The sequence below is a fragment of the Oncorhynchus mykiss genome, chromosome 23 (assembly GCF_057628025.1).
Source record: "Oncorhynchus mykiss isolate SJ-2025 chromosome 23, ASM5762802v1, whole genome shotgun sequence".
In the NCBI taxonomy this organism is placed as follows: Eukaryota; Metazoa; Chordata; class Actinopteri; order Salmoniformes; family Salmonidae; genus Oncorhynchus; species Oncorhynchus mykiss.
This window is the reverse complement of record NC_143044.1, coordinates 52,979,539-52,993,068: the sequence shown is the minus strand read 5'-3', so window position 1 is coordinate 52,993,068 and position 13,530 is coordinate 52,979,539. Positions and strand designations below refer to the sequence as shown.

The 13,530-nt window shown below is 43.8% G+C and overlaps 1 protein-coding gene across 3 annotated transcripts in view; it reads left to right on the top strand.

The window, feature by feature from the left end:
• Nucleotides 1–11,701, top strand: part of LOC110531632 (neutral amino acid transporter A) — a 42,597-nt gene extending 30,896 nt beyond the window's left edge. For 2 of the 3 annotated variants that reach the window (XM_090217650.1, XM_090217649.1), the window contains exons 4-8: nucleotides 287–453; nucleotides 811–1,044; nucleotides 4,808–5,002; nucleotides 5,540–5,674; nucleotides 8,669–11,701. In XM_090217650.1, coding sequence (XP_090073776.1) covers nucleotides 287–453; nucleotides 811–1,044; nucleotides 4,808–5,002; nucleotides 5,540–5,674; nucleotides 8,669–8,915 — 978 coding nt within the window. In that variant the 3' untranslated portion in view covers nucleotides 8,916–11,701. Of the gene's footprint in view, nucleotides 1–286; nucleotides 454–810; nucleotides 1,045–4,807; nucleotides 5,003–5,522; nucleotides 5,675–8,668 lie in introns of all 3 variants that reach the window. The other variant, XR_016491170.1, reaches the window with a different exon arrangement.
• Nucleotides 11,702–13,530: the final 1,829 nt, after the last annotated feature.

Below are 13,530 nucleotides of genomic sequence, written 5' to 3'. Positions count from 1 at the left end.
TTCTGATGTTCTGTGTTATGATGTTCTGTGTTATGATGTTCTAATGTTATGATGTTCTAATGTTCTATTTTATGTGTTCTGATATTCTGTGTTCAGATGTTATGATGTTCTGATGTTCTATGTTCTGATGTTATCATGTTCTGTGTTCTGATGTTCTATGTTCTAATGTTCTATTTTATGTGTTGTAATTTTCTGTGTTCAAATGTTATGATCTGTGTTTTTTAAATATATTTTTTAAAAACTAACAACCATACATAAACAAAACTGTGTTATGTGTTCTATGTAGGTTCCTGTGGGCACAGAACCAGATGGTATGAACATCTTGGGCCTGGTTCTCTTTGCCATGGTGTTCGGTGTGGCACTGAGGAAGCTGGGAGAGGAGGGGGAGGAGCTCATACGCTTCTTCAACGCTTTCAATGAAGCCACCATGGTGCTGGTGTCCTGGATCATGTGGTGAGTGACCTTAAACAACCCAGATCATGTGATTAGCCTCTCCTGGTTCCCAAGACTATTCCCAACGGGAAAACAAGAGGAGCTTCTGATGGCTCACTAGATAAAGTCTATACTGTTTATTCCTTAAGAACTGCAGGAGGTGTTGTAGGCTGCTGACGCTATGCATTTGACACTGAAATGAGAAGCTACTTTTTGACTGGGAAGCTGCCTACTTGTGTAGAATCAAATGAAACATTTAATTACATTTCTGATAAATGTTTTAGCTTTTCCTTTCAAATAAATCTGCAGCAAAAATAGATATTCTGTTAAGTCATCACCTCACCAAATGGTATATATTCTATATTTCTCCTACCTCAGGTACGTCCCGTTCGGCATCATGTTCCTGGTGGGTAGTAAGATAGTGGAGATGGAGGATGTGGTTCTGTTGGTGACCAGTCTGGGGAAATACATATTTGCCTCCGTCCTGGGTCATATCATCCACGGGGGGGTCATCCTGCCTCTCATCTACTTTGGGTTCACACGCAAGAACCCCTTCAGCTTCCTGTCCGGCCTCATCACGCCCTTCACCACCGCCTTCGCCACCTGCTCCAGGTAGGCCTCTGTTACTGTATCCCTCCACCAGTCCAGGTACTATCTCTCCACCAGTCCAGGTACTATCCCTCCACCAGTCCAGGTACTATCCCTCCACTAGTCCAGGTACTATCCCTCCACCAGTCCAGGTACTATCCCTCCACCAGTCCAGGTACTATCCCTCCACCAGTCCAGATACTATCCCTCCACTAGTCTGGGTACTATCCCTCCACCAGTCCAGGTACTATCCCTCCACCAGTCCAGGTACTATCCCTCCACCAGTCCAGGTACTATCCCTCCACCAGTCCAGGTACTATCTCTCCACCAGTCTAGGTACTATCCCTCCACCAGTCCAGGTACTATCCCTCCACCAGTCCAGGTACTATCTCTCCACCAGTCCAGGTACTATCCCTCCACCAGTCCAGGTACTATCCCTCCACCAGTCCAGGTACTATCCCTCCACCAGTCCAGATACTAACCCTCCACCAGTCCAGGTACTATCTCTCCACCAGTCCAGGTACTCCCTTCAATCGTGTTATCCATTTCAATCAAATGCTTTTTCAACTGCTCAACCATTATCTCATCATGCTCCCTTTGGCTGTCTTCAAAGTAATCTTGTTTGGGTCTTTGACCAGTGTCAGGAAAATAATTATCATTCCACATCGTTTAAGAGCTTTTTGCATAGGATTCAGATCAGCTCAAACACACAAAGCAGCCAATCAGCGTACACACATTAATAAACATGAACAAACCAGTGTGATTTGGTTATCCAGTAAATCCCTCCACTTCTGTGAACCCCGTGTGACCTGATTATCCAGTAAATCCTCCACTTCTGTGAACCCAGTGTGACCTGATTACCCAGTAAATCCCTCCACTTCTGTGAACCCAGTGTGACCCGATTACCCAGTAAATCTCTCCACTTCTGTTATCCCAGTGTGACCTGATTACCCAGTAAATCCTCCACTTCTGTGAACCCCGTGTGACCTGATTACCCAGTAAATCCTCCACTTCTGTGAACCCAGTGTGACCTGATTACCCAGTAAATCCCTCCACTTCTGTTAACCCCGTGTGACCTGGTTATCCAGTAAATCCCTCCACTTCTGTGAACCCCGTGTGACCTGATTACCCAGTAAATCCCTCCACTTCTGTTAACCCAGTGTGACCTGATTACCCAGTAAATCCCTCCACTTCTGTGAACCCAGTGTGACCCGATTACCCAGTAAATCTCTCCACTTCTGTTATCCCAGTGTGACCTGATTACCCAGTAAATCCTCCACTTCTGTGAACCCCGTGTGACCTGATTACCCAGTAAATCCTCCACTTCTGTGAACCCAGTGTGACCTGATTACCCAGTAAATCCCTCCACTTCTGTGAACCCAGTGTGACCCGATTACCCAGTAAATCTCTCCACTTCTGTTATCCCAGTGTGACCTGATTACCCAGTAAATCCTCCACTTCTGTGAACCCCGTGTGACCTGATTACCCAGTAAATCCTCCACTTCTATGAACCCAGTGTGACCTGATTACCCAGTAAATCTCTCCACTTCTGTTAACCCAGTGTGACCTGATTACCCAGTAAATCTCTCCACTTCTGTTAACCCAGTGTGACCTGATTACCCAGTAAATCCTCCACTTCTGTTAACCCAGTGTGACCTGGTTATTCAGTAAATACCTCCACTTCTGTGAACCCCGTGTGACCTGATTACCCAGTAAATCCTCCACTTCTGTGAACCCCGTGTGACCTGATTACCCAGTAAATCCCTCCACTTCTGTTAACCCAGTGTGACCTGATTACCCAGTAAATCCCTCCACTTCTGTTAACCCAGCGTGACCTGATTACCCAGTAAATCTCTACACTTCTGTGAACCCCGTGTGACCTGATTACCCAGTAAATCCCTCCACTTCTGTGAACCCAGTGTGACCTGATTACCCAGTAAATCCTCCACTTCTGTGAACCCAGTGTGACCTGATTACCCAGTAAATCTCTACACTTCTGTGAACCCCGTGTGACCTGATTACCCAGTAAATCCCTCCACTTCTGTTAACCCAGTGTGACCTGATTACCCAGTAAATCCTCCACTTCTGTGAACCGCGTGTGACCTGATTACCCAGTAAATCCTCCACTTCTGTTAACCCAGTGTGACCTGATTACCCAGTAAATCCCTCCACTTCTGTTATCCCAGTGTGACCTGATTACCCAGTAAATCCCTCCACTTCTGTTATCCCAGTGTGACCTGATTACCCAGTAAATCTCTACACTTCTGTTAACCCAGTGTGACCTGATTACCCAGTAAATCCCTCCACTTCTGTTAACCCAGTGTGACCTGATTACCCAGTAAATCTCTACACTTCTGTGAACCCTGTGTGACCTGATTACCCAGTAAATCCCTCCACTTCTGTGAACCCAGTGTGACCTGATTACCCAGTAAATCCCTCCACTTCTGTGAACCCAGTGTGACCTGATTACCCAGTAAATCCTCCACTTCTGTGAACCCCGTGTAACCTGATTACCCAGTAAATCTCTCCACTTCTGTGAACCCAGTGTGACCTGATTACCCAGTAAATCCCTCCACTTCTGTGAACCCAGTGTGACCCGATTACCCAGTAAATCCTCCACTTCTGTGAACCCCGTGTGACCTGATTACCCAGTAAATCCTCCACTTCTGTGAACCCAGTGTGACCTGATTACCCAGTAAATCCCTCCACTTCTGTTATCCCAGTGTGACCTGATTACCCAGTAAATCCCTCCACTTCTGTGATCCCAGTGTGACCTGATTACCCAGTAAATCCTCCACTTCTGTGAACCCAGTGTGACCTGGTTATCCAGTAAATCCCTCCACTTCTGTGAACCCAGTGTGACCTGGTTATCCAGTAAATCCCTCCACTTCTGTGAACCCAGTGTGACCTGATTACCCAGTAAATCCTCCACTTCTGTGAACCCAGTGTGACCTGATTACCCAGTAAATCCTCCACTTCTGTGAACCCAGTGTGACCTGATTACCCAGTAAATCCCTCCACTTCTGTTAACCCAGTGTGACCTGATTACCCAGTAAATCCCTCCACCTCTATGAACACAGTCCATTAGCAGTGCATTGCTAGCAGGCTTTATCTCCAAGGCTACACCCCACCCTATTCCCTCTATAGTGCACTACTTTTGACTAGAGCCTGAACATACACCTGGGCTCTGGTCAAAAGTAGTGCCATTTGGGACACACTCATCGTCTCCAAGTATCCTCTGCTGTAAGTAACCTGCTGTAAGTAACATAAACCTTTGGCTGAGTTGTTCCAACCTCAATCTTCAGACTCTGGACCCCACCACCTCTCTATCTAATCCATGGGGAGCCAGGACATTCCGTGCTTCTACACCTGCATTGCTTGCTGTTTGGGGTTTTAGGCTGGGTTTCTGTACAGCACTTTGAGATATCAGCTGATGTACAAAGGGCTATATAAATAAAATTTTATTTTATTTGATTTGGAGGGTCTTTACCATAGAAATAGAATGAGTAGAATGGCTTGTAACCTGACTTCTATTCATTTTAGTTCTGTGGTCCTTACCCTCTCTCTGTATGGAAAGGTTTTGGTTCAAGTTACACTACAATACGTTTTTCAGGTGGCTCTCTCTATTTCTCTCCCCTTCCATTGCTATTCAATACATCTTAACTTGTAGAATACTCATGTAAATATTGTCAAAGCAGAGGAACTGAAGTTGCTAGTAAAGTACAGTAAAATGTTCTAGATTAATATGCTGTAATTTAACCACTGTGTCCTGTATCTCTCTGCTCAGCTCGGCGACCCTGCCCTCCATGATGAAGTGTGTAGAGGAGAACAACGGAGTGGACAAGCGGATCAGTCGTTTCATCCTTCCCATCGGAGCCACCGTCAACATGGACGGGGCGGCCATCTTCCAGTGCGTCGCGGCTGTCTTCATCGCTCAGCTCAACAACATAGAGCTCAACGCCGGTCAGATCTTTACCATCCTGTGAGTGGGGTGGGGTCAGAAGGAATGATGGTTGGGTTCAGAAGGAATGGTGGGTGGGGTCAGAAGGAATGATGGTTGGGTTCAGAAGGAATGGTGGGTGGGGTCAGAAGGAATGATGGTTGGGTTCAGAAGGAATGGTGGGTGGGGTCAGAAGGAATGGTGGGTGGGGTCAGAAGGAATGGTTGGTGGGGTCAGAAGGAATGGTGGGTGGGGTCAGAAGGATTGGTGGGTGGGGACAGAAGGAATGGTAGAATGGTGGGTGGGGTCAGAAGGAATGGTTGGTGGGGTCAGAAGGAATGGTGGGTGGGGACAGAAGGAAGGGTGGGTGGGGTCAGAAGGAAGGGTGGGTGGGGACAGAAGGAATGGTGGGTGGGGACAGAAGGAAGGGTGGGTGGGGTCAGAAGGAAGGGTGGGTGGGTGGGGACAGAAGGAAGGGTGGGTGGGGTCAGAAGGAATGGTGGGTGGGGACAGAAGGAAGGGTGGGTTGGAATTTTGAAACCCTGTGTCTGATGCTCTGCAGTGGCTCTGTCCCCACAGTGTGACAGCCACAGCGTCCAGTGTGGGTGCAGCGGGCATCCCAGCCGGGGGCATCATCACCATCGCCATCATCCTGGAGGCTATCGGCCTGCCCACCAACGACCTGTCACTCATGCTGGCCGTCGACTGGATCGTGTGAGTAACACATGTACAGTATAGAGAACCAATACAGCAAACACACGCACGCACACGCACACACACACACACACACACACACACACACACACACACACACACACATATATACAGACAAGCACACACACACACACACATACAGACAAGCACACACACACACACGTACACAGACAAGCACACACACACACACACAGACAAGCATACACACACACACACAGACACACATATACAGACAAGCACACACACACATACACAGACAAGCACACACACACACACACAGACAAGCACACACACAGACACACATACACAGACACACACACACAGACACACATACACAGACACACACACACAGACACACATACACAGACAAGCATACACACACACACATGGACAGACACATTTATGTACATTTGCATGGACATGCGCACATATGTAGAAACACACACGCATAGACACACTCTTAATGTACTCACTCATTTTGGACAGCTGCTATATCAAAATATCAGGTGTTATTTCCAGTAAGATACAGTAGACCTGTACAGTAGACAGTAGACCTGTACAGTAGACAGTAGACCTGTACAGTAGACAGTAGACAGTAGACCTGTACAGTAGACAGTAGATCTGTACAGTAGAAAATAGACAGTAGACAGTAGATCTGTACAGTAGAAAATAGACAGTAGACCTGTACAGTAGACAGTAGATCTGTACAGTAGAAAATAGACAGTAGACCTTTACAGTAGACAGTAGATCTGTACAGTAGAAAATAGACAGTAGACCTGTACAGTAGACAGTAGATCTGTACAGTAGAAAATAGACAGTAGACCTGTACAGTAGACAGTAGATCTGTACAGTAGACAATAGACAGTAGATCTGTTCAGTAGACAGTAGACCTGTACAGTAGACAATAGACAGTAGACCTGTACAGTAGACAGTAGACCTGTACAGTAGACAGTAGACCTGTACAGTAGACAGTAGACCTGTACAGTAGACCTGTACAGTAGACAGTAGACCTGTACAGTAGACAGTAGACCTGTACAGTAGACCTGTACAGTAGACAGTAGACCTGTACAGTAGACAGTAGACAGTAGACCTGTACAGTAGACCTGTACAGTAGACAGTAGACCTGTACAGTAGACAGTAGACCTGTACAGTAGACCTGTACAGTAGACAGTAGACCTGTACAGTAGACAGTAGACCTGTACAGTAGACCTGTACAGTAGACAGTAGACCTGTACAGTAGACAGTAGACCTGTACAGTAGACCTGTACAGTAGACCTGTACAGTAGACAGTAGACCTGTACAGTAGACAGTAGACCTGTACAGTAGACCTGTACAGTAGACAGTAGACCTGTACAGTAGACAGTAGACCTGTACAGTAGACCTGTACAGTAGACAGTAGACCTGTACAGTAGACAGTAGACCTGTACAGTAGACCTGTACAGTAGACCTGTACAGTAGACAGTAGACCTGTACAGTAGACAGTAGACCTGTACAGTAGACCTGTACAGTAGACCTGTACAGTAGACAGTAGACCTGTACAGTAGACCTGTACAGTAGACCTGTACAGTAGACAGTAGACCTGTACAGTAGACAGTAGACCTGTACAGTAGACCTGTACAGTAGACAGTAGACCTGTACAGTAGACAGTAGACCTGTACAGTAGACCTGAACAGTAGACCTGTACAGTAGACAGTAGACCTGTACAGTAGACAGTAGACCTGTACAGTAGACCTGTACAGTAGACAGTAGACCTGTACAGTAGACAGTAGACCTGTACAGTAGACCTGTACAGTAGACAGTAGACCTGTACAGTAGACAGTAGACCTGTACAGTAGACCTGTACAGTAGACCTGTACAGTAGACAGTAGACCTGTACAGTAGACAGTAGACCTGTACAGTAGACCTGTACAGTAGACCTGTACAGTAGACAGTAGACCTGTACAGTAGACAGTAGACCTGTACAGTAGACAGTAGACCTGTACAGTAGACCTGTACAGTAGACAGTAGACCTGTACAGTAGACAGTAGACCTGTACAGTAGACAGTAGACCTGTACAGTAGACCTGTACAGTAGACAGTAGACCTGTACAGTAGACAGTAGACCTGTACAGTAGACCTGTACAGTAGACAGTAGACCTGTACAGTAGACCTGTACAGTAGACAGTAGACCTGTACAGTAGACAGTAGACCTGTACAGTAGACAGTAGACCTGTACAGTAGACAGTAGACCTGTACAGTAGACCTGTACAGTAGACAGTAGACCTGTACAGTAGACAGTAGACCTGTACAGTAGACATTAGACCTGTACAGTAGACAGTAGACCTGTACAGTAGACCTGTACAGTAGACAGTAGACCTGTACAGTAGACATTAGACCTGTACAGTAGACAGTAGACCTGTACAGTAGAAAATAGACAGTAGACCTGTACAGTAGACAGTAGACCTGTACAGTAGACAGTAGACCTGTACAGTAGACATTAGACCTGTACAGTAGACAGTAGACCTGTACAGTAGACCTGTACAGTAGACAGTAGACCTGTACAGTAGACAGTAGACCTGTACAGTAGACATTAGACCTGTACAGTAGACAGTAGACCTGTACAGTAGACCTGTACAGTAGACAGTAGACCTGTACAGTAGACCTGTACAGTAGACAGTAGACCTGTACAGAAATAGATGTGTTCTGCATATCCACTGTGGTTATGTTACATTAGATGTATGCTAACAGTTAAATAGAGCTCCTGATTCATATTATCAACTGTGGTTATGTTACATTAGATGTATGCTAACAGTTAAATAGAGCTCCTGATTCATCATATCCACTGTGGTTATGTTACATTAGATGTATGCTAACAGTTAAATAGAGCTCCTGATTCATCTTAGCAGGCTTGATATACTGCTTAGCTTCTGACAAAAAGTATCCTAATAAATTGTGTGTGTGTTTGGGTGTGTGCGTATGTACATGTGCGTGTACTTATGTGCGTGTGTGTTTTCAGGGACCGCACCACCACCGTAGTGAACGTGGAGGGAGACGCCCTGGGGGCAGGGATCCTCCACCACATCAACCAACAGGAGATGAAGAAACAACACCTGGGGGAGGAGCTAGCGGAGGTCCTGGTGGACGCGGTGGCCAACACCCAGGCTGACGAGGAGACCTCCCCGCTCGTCACGCACCAAACCCTGGGTTCAGCAGGCGACCAATCCCCCAGGGAGACCGCGGAAGCCATTGAGTCTGTCCTGTGAACTCGTAAAACAACTGTGAATTCTGTCTCTATGGTTACAATCAGTGGTGGCTGGTGGCACTTCAATTCGGAGGACGGGCTCATAGCAAGGGCTGGAACGAAATGAATTGAACGGTATCAAAACACATCAATGATATGGTTTTCTTCGTGTTTGATGTAATTACATTCACTCCATTCCAGACATTATTATTAGCCGTCCTCCCCTCACCAGCCCCCTCTGGTGTCTAAGGTTACGATGCTGCTGCTGCTACTCGTGACACGACCGAGTCAACCCGAATCGTCTCTGATCACCTTTACCATACCTCTTAAAACAGTTCATGAGTCATTTCACTTCTCTGAAAAAAGTGCCCTAGATAAAGTTTGTTTTATATAGTGGTACTTCCTATTTGGAGTATTCTATAAGTGTATGTAAAAGCCACAGGAAGGTTAGCCTCGCCCTTTAGAATGAATCCAGGCTGCTTTCTGGTTTTGGGTGAGAGTGGTCTGAATCTAAAAAGGGAATCTCTCCTAACCGTGACATGGCTGTGACCTCACAAGGCAGATGGAAAGGAGAATCATTTACTAACTGACCTGGAGTTTTCTGTCGATAGTCAACCCAGAACGTGAAACATTAACCCCTCGAATGACAAAAGTCTCTCAAATATTTGGGGTAAATATTGAGGAAGAGCCACAGTTAACTTTCTGTTTATGTACTGGGAACCTACTGACCCAATGGCCTACTATGGTGCCTGTATCTAATATTGGAGTTAGGACCATAAGGATCTGTGTCGATATATAGTGCAGGTTCAATTAGAGCAAATCCTAACTTCTACTTCAATTAGATTTTCACTTTGTCTCAGATTGACATCAATGCGTGACTAAGTGGACATTTGCCTTAAATGGACGTTAGAAATATGGTGGTGAGCTGACTCCATTTACTAAACTGTTAAAGTGCAGACCGAGGCCAACTATCCTTCTATTGCTGTGAGAATAGATGTTGCCTCCATCAGTGATGTCCCAGACCCTTGCTACTATGGGTTTCATTTACTGAAGAAACCAAACCAACCATATGTTCTTTGGAACTTTTTATTTTTGAATTGAGAGGAAGCATGGTCAGACGGGCTATGTTACAAATGGTAGCCTGTTCCCTATATAGTGCACTTATTTTAACCTGAGCCCAGCACCCTGTTCCCTATATAGTGCACTACATTCTGCCCCATAGGGCTCTGGTTAAAAGCATGACATTATGTAAGGAATAGATAGCCATTTGGGACGACACATGGCATTGATAAAGGCATGCTCTCATTATTGACTCGGAATAGTATTTATCGAAATCCTTGGACATGTAGGAAACTGCCAAAGTTGTTAGAGCAGCCTTTTCCTGTTGCATCTTATACAGTCTATGGGATACATGTATGTTTTCCAAATGACTAAAATGTTCAAATTGACAAAATAATTATCATATTACTGCAGTGGTTCTGCTGCCACCTAGTGGTGGCGTTGTGTAGTTGTTCTGCTGCCACCTATTGGTGGCGTGCTGTAGTGGTTCTGCTGCCACCTAGTGGTGGTGTGGCGTAGTGGTTCTGCTTCCACCTAGTGGCGGTGTGGTGTAGTGGTTCTGCTGCCACCTAGTGGTGGTGTGGCGTAATGGTTCTGCTGCCACCTAGTGGTGGCGTGGCTCAATGTTTTGAGTTCTGACATGAGAATGGAGCAGGCATTTGATAGTACAGCGTTTTAATTTAATTTGATCCTAAATGGGCCAACGTGGCCTCGTTTATCTATCTGGTCAAATGTATTTCTTTTTTTCTTTGTAATGAATCACTATTGCTGTTTGCTGGAAATGATTTACTCTGATTTATGGGGGGGAATTATGTTGTACTAACTCACTAATGTATCAACTCTGTTCCACAATTCCACTTCTACTCAGACTAATTGTTTGTTGAAGCAGTTTTTAGATGTTGGAAATGGAAGGTTGTCCCTCTAGAAAGGACAATTATATGTTATTAACTGTTTTATACAAAACTGTATGCACCCTGATTTGTCAGGATCTTTGGGAATATATTGTCTCTAAACTATAATGTCCTTAAAAATGTGAAAAGGTTGCCAATCTGTCATTGGAATACTGAGGCTCTACATAGTTTGACAGTGAATGATGTATTTTTTGGAAAGCAGAAACTGGTTGTGAGAAGGAGCTTATTAAGTTTAAATATTCTTTCTCTAATTAACATGATCCTCTTTCAATCGAACAACCCTTTACTTTTATAATGACTTTTAAATCTTTTACCCCGAAGCTGACCGAATTGAAAGTATTCGTGAGAATATGTTGAAATAATCTGGAACAATCGCAGATATGTACTTGAATAAACTATATGAAGGAATTTTTTATTTATTCTAATTGTGTTAACATTTTGCATAATTTCTATTTTTGAAATGCGATTTAGGTATTTTCTCTCAATTTCTAGTTGCCAAATCTGTTCCTAACGCCTTTCTCTGCTGGGGAACTACTTTTCTAATAGCCTAAAGTATGTAGCCTGGTCCAGCTCTGTTTGTGCTCTTGCCAACTCCATCGATGTAATTGTCAAGACAATCTGTTGGCATGACAATGAGTGACATGACATGGTAGCACAAACAGATCTGGCACGCAGCCTATAAAGTATGTCCTCCATTTTGTTTTATGGTATTTTGACCAACAGGAATAACGACTTTGTTTCATGTGCAATGATGATGTCTATCTTTGTAACACAGCTGTCTCTTTTACTTGTCTCTGTCTTTTAACGTTAAATATACATGTGTTTCACACAACAGAGATGATTTGCTGGTGTTTTGCTGATTGTCTGAATAGTAGCCTAGTCTGTTGGTTTACCAGAATCAGACTGGAGATGAGGTTAGAGGTGTACCCATGTCAAATATGTAATAAATACATGTTTAGGTGGGCCTATAGGTGAGTCTTGGAAATCCCAGACCTATGCTGGAACATTGGTACATTGTGGAAGGCAACCTGTCTGTCTAGACTAGACTAGAGTATAGGTGGCGTTATGTGCCCCAATGAGGCTTGGATGAAAATATGTAGTGTAAGTTGCATGGACTCACTCTGTGTACAGTAATAGTGTTTAACATGATTTTTGAATACCTACCTCATCTCTGTACCCCACACATACAATTATCTGTAAGGTACCTCAGTCGAGCAGTGAATTTCAAACACAGATTCAACCACAAGACCAGGGAGGTTTTCCAATGCCTCGCAAAGAAGGGTTCCTATTGGTAGATGGGTAAACATTTTCAAGCAGACATTGAATATTAGCATGGTGAATATATTACACTTTGGATGGTGTATCAATACACCCAGTCACTACAAGAATACAGACGTCCTTGCTAATTCACTTGCTGGAGAGGAAGGAAACCGCTCGGATTTCACCATGAGGCCAATGGTGACTTTAAAACAGTTAGAGTTTAATGGCTGTGACAGGAGATAACTGAGGATGGATCAACAACATTGTAGCTACTCCACAATATTAACCTAAACGACAAAGTGAAAAGAAGGAAGCCTGTACAGAATAAAAATATTCCAAACATGCATCATGTTTGCAATAAGGAACTAAAGTAACAATAAGAAAATGTGGCAAAGAAATGTACTTTATGTCCTGAATACAAAGCGTTACGTTTGGGGCAAATCCAACAACACATCACTGAGCACCACTCTTCATATTTTCAAGCATGGTGGTGGCATGTTATGGGTATGCTTGTCATCGGCAAGGACTGGGGAGTTTTTTTAGAATAAAAAGAAAAGGAATAGAGCTAAGCACAGACAAAATCCTAGAGAAAAATCTGGGATACAAACTCTGGGATACAAATTCACCTTTCAGAAGGACAATAACCTAAAATACAAGGCCAAATCTAAAACACAAGGCCAAATCAACAATGGAGATGACATTGAATGTTCCTGAGTGGTCTAGTTATAGAACAGATAACGATATAGAACAGATAACGATATAGAACAGATAGAGATATAGAACAGATAACGATATAGAACAGACAACGATATAGAACAGATAACGATATAGAACAGATAACGATATAGAACAGATAGAGATATAGAACAGATAACGATATAGAACAGATAGAGATATAGAACAGAGAGATATAGAACAGATAACGATATAGAACAGATAGAGATATAGAACAGATAACGATATAGAACAGACAACGATATAGAACAGATAACGATATAGAACAGATAACGATATAGAACAGATAGAGATATAGAACAGAGAGATATAGAACAGATAACGATATAGAACAGATAGAGATATAGAACAGATAACGATATAGAACAGATAGAGATATAGAACAGATAACGATATAGAACAGATAACGATATAGAACAGAGAGATATAAAACAGATAGAGATATAGAACAGATAGAGATATAGAACAGATAGAGATATAGAACAGAGATATAAAACAGATAGAGATATAGAACAGAGAGATATAAAACAGATAGAGATATAGAACAGAGAGATATAAAACAGATAGAGATATAGAACAGAGAGATATAAAACAGATAGAGATATACAGTGCCTTGCGAAAGTATTCGGCCCCCTTGAACTTTGCAACCTTTTGCCACATTTCAGGCTTCAA